Here is a 9,744-nt window from a genome sequence, read left to right on the forward strand (position 1 = left end):
ACATCCTCCCCCACCCCACCCCCTCCTCCGCGCGCACAGAGTCTTCCCACACCCTGCCACTCACACCCGCATCCTTGACACTCTGACACACTTACTCACGTAGACTCACACACTCTCTCACTACACCGACCCCCACCCCAACACGCATTCCCTAGCTATAGGGCTACAGGCACCAGCACTCACACACACTCTGCTATGATGACTGACACGTGTCCTCCCACGCACAACCGGCTCTTTCACACTCACTCGCTTTCTAGGACACCCCCATTCACAGCGTGACACGCTGGTGGTATTCTCTCCACGACCTCACAGGCCTCCCTGTGAAACTCCATGTATCCAGGCCAGGAAAGGGTTAAAGTCAGAGTCCCCGCTGCCCCTCTCCCCTCGGCTTCCCCCCATTATCCTCCCTGCTGGACTCCATCAATAATGCAGCTTCAAGTTCTGGGGAGACGGCAGGGGGCCCCCAGCCCGCTCCCTCGGTCCTTTCTCACACTCCCCACCCTCCTCCCAGACCGGGAGAACACGCTTCTCGGTGCTCATTGGCCACTTTTTCCTGAGCCCTCCCACCAAGCAGCCGGGCGCCAGTCCCAGGCCGAGGGGACGGGCTGGGGACCCCAAGGCTGGGGCCGGAGGGTGACACCCGGAGAGAAGGAACGAGGCAGAGACAGACAGAGACACGCGGAGAGGGAGCGAGGGAGCTAGAGGAAGGGCGGAGAGACCGAGAGCCAGAGACACAGAGAGAGCGAGGGAGAGAGAGACCCAGCCCCGCGAGCCAGGGAGCCCGGGGTGCAGGCGCGAGGGGACCGAGGCTCCGGCGAGCCCCAGAGCCGGGACGCCCGGAGCCCCGAGGGCAGGCCAGCCGGCGGCCGCCCCCCGCCCCCGCCCCTCGCCGGCGCAGTATTTTTATCTGTGCGTGAACAGCCCTCCTCCTCCTCCTCCCAGCCTCACTCAGCCCGCTGTCGCCGCGGCGCCCCGAGCAGCGCGGGGAGCCGAGACGGGACCGCAGCCCCGGACCCCGCGGCGCGCGCCCCACCCCACTGACCACCCGCCAGCCATGGACCCCAAGGACCGCAAGAAGATCCAGTTCTCGGTGCCCGCGACCCCCGGCCAGCTCGACCCCCGCCAGGTGGAGATGGTAAGGGGGCCGCGCTCCACCTCCGGCCGCGCCCCACCCACCCAACACCCAAGCTCCTCTGTGCTCTGGGGTCGAAACTATCCTTGGGGACAGGGGCAAAGGAGTCCCCGGGCCCGCCTCGGAAGTGGCCAGGGCGCGCGAGGCAGCGCGTGAAGTTGGCTGGAGACTCGTGCAACTTTTTCCCGGGGCCTTCGTCCTGATCCTGGGGAGGGAAAACTGTCCTCTGGACCCTGCACAGTGCCCTTCTTTCCTAAGCCACCACGTGGACCACTGGTGTGGCTCAGATGTGAGAAACGTGGTCCACTGACCCATTACACCGAGCACGCCTCTGCCTGGCAGCCCCACACTCTAGCCCTCTCCCTAGTCCCACCCTGCGTGCCTGACCTGGGGTCGCCAGAACCTTGTTCTGACCTCTAGAACCTCCTGTCAGGCGCTGGACAGAGCCACAACGTGGGGTTGGAGGGTGACCAGTCATCACAGGAGCTAGAACTCCTCACACAGACAACTAAGTTCTCCGGACCGCTTTTCTGTGAGCTGGAGGCTTCCAAAGGCTGGGGGTGGGGGTGTTAGAGGGCTGTGATGGAGGGAAAGAAGAGAGTTCTGTACCCCATTCACTTGTTGCTGAGATGTGCTGGCACCGAACAGGACAGTGAGAGTGGGGCCAAGTCATTTTGGGGGGATAGGGTGTCATGGGGGGCGCACTAGTTCCCGGGCCCTAGCAGCTTTTGGTCTGGAGGGCAGCATTGGGAGCTTGGAGGAGGGAGGTGGCAGTTTCAGTTTAATTCACCTGGTTCTTTTTGTGCATTTCCCTGGAGCTCGGAGGGGACCTAATTAACTGACAGTTGGTCTGATTGCCAAGCTGGGGGAAGGAGGCTGGTTACTGGGAGTGCTCACTGCCCCCACCCCCATTTCAGCTTGGCTCAGGTACCAAGGAGGGCAACTTTTTGTTTTTTATGAAGACTGGGCGAAGAGTTCTGTAGCTTGAGAGAGGGGCCCAGACCCAGGCCCCCAGAGACCACCCTCAGGCCCCTGTGGGTCTGGGGCTCAGGCCCATACTTGAGCCTCATTGTGAGGTTGGAGGTGCCTGTGGTGCCATGCTCAGCCTCTCTCTGCAGCTGGATCCAGTTTCTTTAGAGTCCTTGAGCTGACCTTAGGTGGGCAGGGCCACGAGGGTGCCATGGCCCACAGGGCATCTTCTACAGCCAGCTTTAAGTCCTGAGGTCTGATGTCTTCAAAGGCCTTGATGGGGAAGATAGGAAGGAAGGTACATGTTCTGGAGTAGCCATGGAGTGGAATAGGCTTCGACTGGGAGCCAGTGATGAGTTTTTCTTGTCCTTTCTCTGCCTTGGTATGCTGTGTTGCTTTGAGGTCTTTGCTGAACCTCTCTGAGCCTTGGGTTTTCACCATGGTAAAATGAGGGGGTTGGGTGAGCTATGGAGTTCCTTTCAGCTCTGACAGTCTTTGATCCAAAAGTTCCCTGGGGACTCCAAAGCACTGTTTGTTCCCTGCTGGGGGTGGGCTGCAGGTGCTCATCCTGCCACCCGCCCCCCCCCCCATCTCCCATCTCTTTCTCCATCTCCTTAGATCCGGCGCAGAAGACCAACCCCTGCCATGCTGTTCCGGCTCTCAGAGCACTCCTCGCCAGGTGGGCCCCTTCCCTGCCCCTCAGTCCTGGCCCCACCCTAACTCTGATGCCTTCTTGAGGCCCCTGTCAAAGTCTCAGAGTAGGAGACCGAGCAGAAGATGGAGGTGGTGGTTGGGGGAAGGTCCAGGAACCCAGCTCTCCTGGGTTCATTTATTGACCAGGCACCTCCCAACACGAGGAAGAAAAGGGCACAGTGGCTGAACCTTTGGGGAAAGTAATTTGGATTCTTTCTCTCTTCTCTCTCTCCCTCTTATCTCTTCTTCCCGGCTTGGTGCATTGGTGGCCTCCCTCAGAAGAGGAGGCCTCCCCCCACCAGGTGAGTTTCCAGGGGCAGCTGGAAGGAGGCATGCCAGGGCCCTTTGTGGTGGGGGTGGATGGGATCACTTCCCAATTAACACAGGGTGCCACCCAGGAGGACATTAGCATATCAACCGGCACCTGGGTGAGAGTGCCTGGTGCCAGAGTGCCTCCAGCAGATCCTCCTCTGCCCTTGTCTTTCCTCTGCTCAGACTCAGGCTGGGCCTCCAGAACCCAAAGTCCTGCCCTGAGCCAGGCCACAGCTACAGAGACCCTCCCAAAGCCACCAGGTAGCCTCAGCAGGTGCAGCACCTGAGGGGCAGCTGTGCATGGACCCAACAGCAGAGGCTAGACCAGTGGGCCCAGGTTGCCATGGCGGGATGGAACAGAGGGAGGGTAAAGGGAAGAGGCCTCTGGGCGCCCATTTAACCTGGCACTTCCCCGGCAGAGAGCCTCAGGAGAAGGGCACCACCTCAAGTCGAAGAGACCCAACCCCTGTGCCTACACACCCCCTTCACTGAAAGGTACTCTCCCCCCACCCATCAGTCTGGCTGTTCCCTTGACCCCTGGAACTGGGCTGACATTGGGGGTGGGGGTGAAATGCCAAGCTTTTGTCAGTGGAGAGCGATTGTCTTGTGTATCCACCCCAATCCCTATTTAGAGACAAGTTCTTTCTTTTTTCTTGTAAAAATGATCCGAGAGGCTGAAAAGGGTGGCGCGTGGGTCTTAAAATCCGGTTGAGGGGTTGAAAGAAAAGAGGTAGCTGGCCCCACATAACAAGCAGGCATCAACTTAAAGAGATTCAGCTCTGAGCCTCCTTTGCAAGCGTGCGCCAGGCCACCTCCCGCTCCCCGTCCCCAAAGGGCACCTCCTTTGGGCAGCACCCCTTGCTCTCCTCTCCCATCCCTAGACATTTGCACAGGTCTGCACACTGATGCTGCTGTTCCTGCTTTTCTTCTCTAAAGGCAAGTCATTTCTATAGCACTCATTTATCGAACACCTAGTGTATATACCAGGCACCCCCTGGTGAGCACCGGACAAAATAAGAGTAAGATTTGGCCACTGCCCTCTCGGGGCCCTTCACCTCAAAGGGTTAGGGAGAGTTACAGAGGCGAGGACGTTTAAGCTTGGATTTGAAGAATGAATAGGAATTCACACCAGGCACGGAGGGGCATTCCCGGAAGAAGGAGGAAGATGTGCAAAGAGGAGCAGATGTGAAATCACCAGGGGTCTTCGGGGCCAGCCAGGAGACTTGGCTTCCAGCTGTGGAGCTGAGGGAGACACACCTGGAGGAGAAGCTGGGGCAGGTGGGAGTGTGGGGAGAGTCTCTTCCTAACTAAGCCTTAGGATGCTTTCCCATCCCCACTTCACCTCCCGCCCCCCCCCCCCCCAGGCTCTTCCTGACTGGCCAGCCCTCTCCTCCCACGGAGGGAGGGAGGGAGTCCAGAAGGGTGTGATGAGAGCTCCCTCAGGCATGGGTTTAATGAGTTCCCAGCAGCTGGCCAAGGTCTACAGGTGTACCTGCCAGCCTGCCCGCCATGGTTGGGATCAGAGAGGCCGGGAGGAGAGGAGAGAAGGGCAGGGGCCCTTTCTCTTCCCCTAGGACGGGAAGATGTAGGGATAGCAAGCAGGCAGTGGGTTCAGCATTTGGAAGGACTTCCTACCTGTAGGGATGTGGAGAAGGCCAGCCCCCGAAACAGTCATGAGGGAGGTGGCATCTTCTCAGGAGAGAATGTAAGAAATCTCTCTCCTCTACCCAGGGCTGGGTAGGGGGCAAATGGCTGTGACAGGGAAGGAGCCCCCCCTTGGCCTCTTGATTGTGCGTAAGGCCCAGAGGGCTGGGGTGAAGAAGACCGGGCCAGGGTGCTTCCCAGGTGTCCTGCAATGGCCATGACTGTGCCCCATCCACACTGCCCCTTTGGGCTGTGATTTAAAAGGGTCTAAGTAGGGAGAGGCCAGGCAGGGGAAAGGGGCCAGGAGAGGGGTTGGGAGACTGCTGTGGTGGGGACCTTTGAACTTAAAAAGGGAGACTTGGAGTGGGAGGTATAGCTCAAGTGGTAGGGCACATGCCTAGCGTGCACGAGGCCCTGGGTTCAATCCCCAGTACCTCCATTAAAAAAAATTAAATAGATAAACCTAATTACCTCCACCCACTGCCAAAAAAAACTAAAAAGAAAAGGGAGACTTGGGGGAGTTCAGGGTCCCAGAGATGGAGCCAGAGCAAGGAGGCAGCTGGGAGGGTAAGGAGAGGTGGGGTAGACCCCAGAGAGCCCCAGGAGGCTGGAGGCAGGAGAGGAGGCACGAGGCGCGGGAGGCTCACGGGGCGCCGGCACAGGGCTGCGCACACCTATTGTCGCTGTGGCTCACGATCTGAAGAACTGAACTTTCCTCCCCCGTCTGGCTGCTCCTCGAGCTGCCACCTCCTCTCCTCCCTTCCCCCTTCCTCCAACCCTCAGCAGACCCTTCTGTACCTGGAGGGCACTATTTTGCAGGCGTCAGTCCCTTTCTGGGTAAGGGAAAGTACTTGGTGGGGTTGGGGATTTGTAGGGGGAGAAGCCCAAGGCCCCCAAGGGACGGTGGACACTGACTCTTGACTTGAGGGGGGCTCTCCAAGGCTGAGCTCTCACACTTGGCTCAAGGTGAAGTTTTGCCGAGTCCCCAAGGAGAGGGCAGGGCGATTTATTGCGCTTTTATTGCCTGGATAGTCTGCCCAGAGCCAGCAAGAGGCACTGGGCGGGAAGCTCGGGGCAAGGCGGGGCAGTGGGTATGCACAATGCACCCTCTGTGCCCATCCCCGAGTTGGCAGGAGTGCAGTGCCCTGCTCCCTGCACCGGAGGTTTCCAGCCTGGATCTACCCCCTGGGCTTTCTGACGGAAGGGGCCGCCTGCGGACCAAGAAGTAGCTGCAGCAACCACAGCCCCTGGCTGTCAGCATCTGGCCTGTGGGCCTTGAATTTAGTGGCCTATATGCACTAAAATCCCACCAGCTCCTGGCCCCCTGCTGCCTCTGCCCCAGCTACTCCTCACGGGGTCCTCTTACCCCCTGCCATTCTCCCAGAGTCCCCCAGCCCTGGCCCCTTTCTCCTAAGCCCCCGTTCCTTTCCATCTTTTGGAAACTTCTCTCCAGCTGCCCACACTGTTCCCTTCCTAGGCCCTATCCCAGCAGGCCTTGGTGGTGTTGGGGGGGTGGGTGGTGTTTGCTGCTTTCTAGGTCACCGCAAAGGGAGCTGAAGCTTGGGGATGTGGGTCAAGATTGTGGGGGCCGCGTCTGAGCCACCACATCCCTAGGCATGGATGTCGCTGGCGGCAGACTCATGTCCTCAGTCTCAGACTTCTCCTACCTCCTAGGCAGAGGTGTGTGGAGGGGCATCTATGATGGGGCCAGGAAGTGGGGACCAAATCCAGCACGAGGTGGTGGGCAGGATCGGGGTGAGCAGTGAGCCCAAAGCATGCTGAGCACTTCCCTAGAAACGGAAAGGGACAAATCTCCCAGGGCCTAGCCCACAGGCCCTGTGCCTTCTCCCAGGGCTGTAGCTGGTGGGCACTGTCTCTAGTGCCGGGTCTTTGGAGAATCCAGCTCCCCAGCCAGAGAATGTTAAGCTGTTGCTGGGCCCGCCTGGTCTTGTCCAGCTTGGCACCCTGTGGTGTGGGGAGCTGCCTGTGCCAGCCTCTGGAGGACCAGCATCTTTGGACAGCTTAAAAGCCAAACAGGATCAAGAGACTACACCCCACTGCTTCTACTCTGGTCTGGCCCCCAGCAGACTGACCCGCCACCTTTAGTTTTTGAACTAGACCCCTGAGGGGGTTAGCTCTGCCCCAGGCCCACTGGAAGGAGGCCAGGGGGCTGGGCCACATGCTTCTCCCGCCCCACGGGCTGCTTCTTGGGCTTGGCTGACCCTTGCCTTCCCGGGTCCCCCCGTGCCAGCCGTGCAGCGCATTGCCGAGTCTCACCTGCAGTCCATCAGCAACCTGAACGAGAACCAGGCCTCAGAGGAGGAGGATGAGCTGGGGGAGCTGAGGGAACTGGGCTATCCAAGAGAGGAGGAGGAGGAGGAGGAGGAGGATGACGAAGAAGAGGAGGAGGAGGAGGACAGCCAGGCTGAAGTCCTGAAGGGCAGCAGGGGGTCTGGTAAGCTGAAGGGGCTGTGAAGCCTGGGTTCCCCCACCATGGGTTAGGTGGGGGTCCTCCTTGAGTGTCCTGGGGCACCCCCTCCCAGTTCACAGTTTCTCACATGTGTAAACGGCAGTCACACCACAAGGGCCTCCCCATCCTCTCACCCCACAGGATGCCTCGCACTCAGCCTTATCTGACACCTGGGCTGCTCCCATCCTTGCCTCAGTCCTTCTCCCAATCAGGTTTCCCCCAATAATTCCTCTCTTTCCTAAGAATTAAGGCAAGGCCACATGAGGTTTGAGGCTAGACCTAAGAAAGGACTTACCACCCATGGTGGTGAGGGGGTGCAAGGAGATGAGGAAGAGAGGACTAGGAGTGTCCAGTGCCCCCATCACCTGTATTTCTGAACACAGGGAGGCAGAGAGCTGGTTGGTAAGTCCTCTCCAGGAACATGTGGCTCTCTCTCGCCGGTTATTTCCTAGGCTGGAGGTGAGAGGGTGCCCTCTAGTGTCTAGATGGAAAATCTAGGATTCAAGAGCCAACCTTGTCCTCTGCGCCTCCAGCCCCAGCTGCCTGGAAAAAGAGGGGCCAGGGAGGGGCCTAACACCTACCCGAAAGGCCTCAGGGCTAGTGGCCCCAGATCCAAAAATCTCCACAGAGGGTCCCAAGGCCCAGAGAATTCCTAAGCAGGAGGATCTCAGCCCCTCCCATGGCTGTGTTTTTCCACACCTGGCCACAGTCCCTCCCAGTGTGCATTGAACTTTTTGGTCCCATTACTTATGGGGATGAAAATAGGCAACCACCCCTGCTTGAAGTGTCCATCCCTTGCATTCAAACAGAATGGCGTGGGCCTCCTCTCTGCACTGGCAGTGGGGGCATCAGCCACGGGGGCAAAAGCTCCAGCTGGAAGAGTTGAGTCAACTCCCCCTGAGACTCCCAGCACAAGTGAAGAGAAGGTGAAAGGAGACTGTTCCCTCAGGAAAAGCAGCAGGGCAGTGGATCATATGACGCAATGACCAAGGAGTAATATAGATCGCCACCACCCCGGCTGCCAGCACTGGGCTGCAGGGTGTTAACTATTATCTTATTTAAGGCAGTCAACACAATTTCCTTCTTACCATCCCTTTCAGAGAGGTAACAAGGGACTTATATAGGTCATATGGTTAGTCATTGGAAGAGCTGTCTTAGTCCAGTGCTCTCTCCACTACACCATGATGCCCTCAGAAAGCTTAACATCAACCATCTGACAGACTCAGCTCATGTTCCAGAATGGCCAGATGGATGCTCAGAGGCTGTGTTTTAATCCTTTCTCTCCTGTCCCCAGCTGGGCAGAAGACAACTTGTGGTCAAGGTCTGGAGGGTCCCTGGGAGCACCCACCCCCTCTGGATGAGCCCCAGAGAGATGGAAGCTCTGAGGACCAAGTGGAAGACTCAGCATTAAATGGTGAGGTTTGGGCGTGGGGGGGAGGGGAGGCAGGGCTGGGATCTTGGTGGACGTGGCCAGGCCCTAAGTCCCTCTGTTTGCCTTGCAGAGCCTGAGGAGGAGCCACAGCGCCCTGCCCACCCTGAGCCTGGCACATAGGCACCCAGCCTCGCATCTCTTGGAAGGAAGTGGAGGGGACATTGCTGTTCCCCAGAAACCCACTCTGTCTCCACCCTATTTTTTACCCTTCCCCTCACGCGCTAGGGCTGTGGCTACTGACTTCTAGAAGACTAAGGCTGGTCTGTGTTTGCTTGTTTGCCCACCTTTGGCTAATGCCCAGAGTCCCCGGGAACTTGCTACCTGATGCCTACCCCTGCCAGTCATTTCCCCATTCACCAAGTGGGGGATGGGATGTGAGAGAGCTTGCATTGGAAAGCCCAGTCAATGGGGACGAAGGTTCATTCTTCACAGTTCTACTCCCCAGACCCTCTCCCCTGGGCACAGGAAACCACAGGGCAGGACCCTAAGATCTGGGGAAAGGGTGTACTGAAAACCTGTAACTGCCCTTAGATCCTCCATCCCCTGGGGAATTCCAAGTCACCACCCTTCTCACTGGCTTCTACCAGGGTCCAGCATTCAGGCATCCTTTTCACAGCCTCAACATTTTGGAAGTCTTCCCCTGTTACCTGCTCCCCAGCCTGGGTGCCTGGAAGATGGACTGGCAGAGGCTGCTTTGTTGCGTTTTGTTTGTGCTTTCATGCCAGGAATGCCGCCTATTACTAAGTCTTTATGGGGGGTGCACGGTGGGGGAGCCAGGTTCTCCTTGTCCTCCAGCTGCTCAGCCCCCTTCCCCTCTTTCCTGACTCCAGGCCTGAACCATTCCCGTGCTGTAATAAATCTTTGTAAATAACTGTGCTGAGACTTCTCTTTCAGGGTAAAGGAGAGGGAGGAGGAGGTAACGGGATTCCCCAAGTGTCCAGTCTATGGATCTAGGAGTCTTAACTGCAGACAAGCTCCGAGCCTTCTTAGGAAGGACTGCACAAGTTCTAGATCCTGCTAGGGTTGGCTGAAAGGGGTGGGGAGGGGAAGGGAGGGAGAAGAGGAGTCCTTCAAGAGTAATTGAAGGGACGG

General features: G+C 58.2%; 1 protein-coding gene across 2 annotated transcripts; it reads left to right on the plus strand.

The window, feature by feature from the left end:
- The first annotated feature begins 584 nt into the window (after positions 1–584).
- On the plus strand, positions 585–9,524 carry PPP1R1B (protein phosphatase 1 regulatory inhibitor subunit 1B). Of its 2 annotated transcripts, none has more exons than XM_031468199.2 (7): positions 585–1,135; positions 2,720–2,780; positions 3,077–3,096; positions 3,526–3,601; positions 7,002–7,205; positions 8,515–8,634; positions 8,723–9,524. In XM_031468199.2, the coding sequence occupies exons 1-7, from the start codon at positions 1,055–1,057 to the stop codon at positions 8,770–8,772; spliced, it is 612 nt and encodes a 203-aa protein (XP_031324059.1). In that variant the 5' UTR covers positions 585–1,054; the 3' UTR covers positions 8,773–9,524. The 2 variants fall into 2 exon arrangements, with proteins under 2 accessions (XP_031324059.1, XP_010990130.1); XM_010991828.3 differs by having other exon boundaries at positions 586–1,135; positions 3,074–3,096.
- Positions 9,525–9,744: the final 220 nt, after the last annotated feature.

Source organism: Camelus dromedarius, chromosome 16 (assembly GCF_036321535.1).
Source record: "Camelus dromedarius isolate mCamDro1 chromosome 16, mCamDro1.pat, whole genome shotgun sequence".
NCBI classification, from domain to species: Eukaryota; Metazoa; Chordata; class Mammalia; order Artiodactyla; family Camelidae; genus Camelus; species Camelus dromedarius.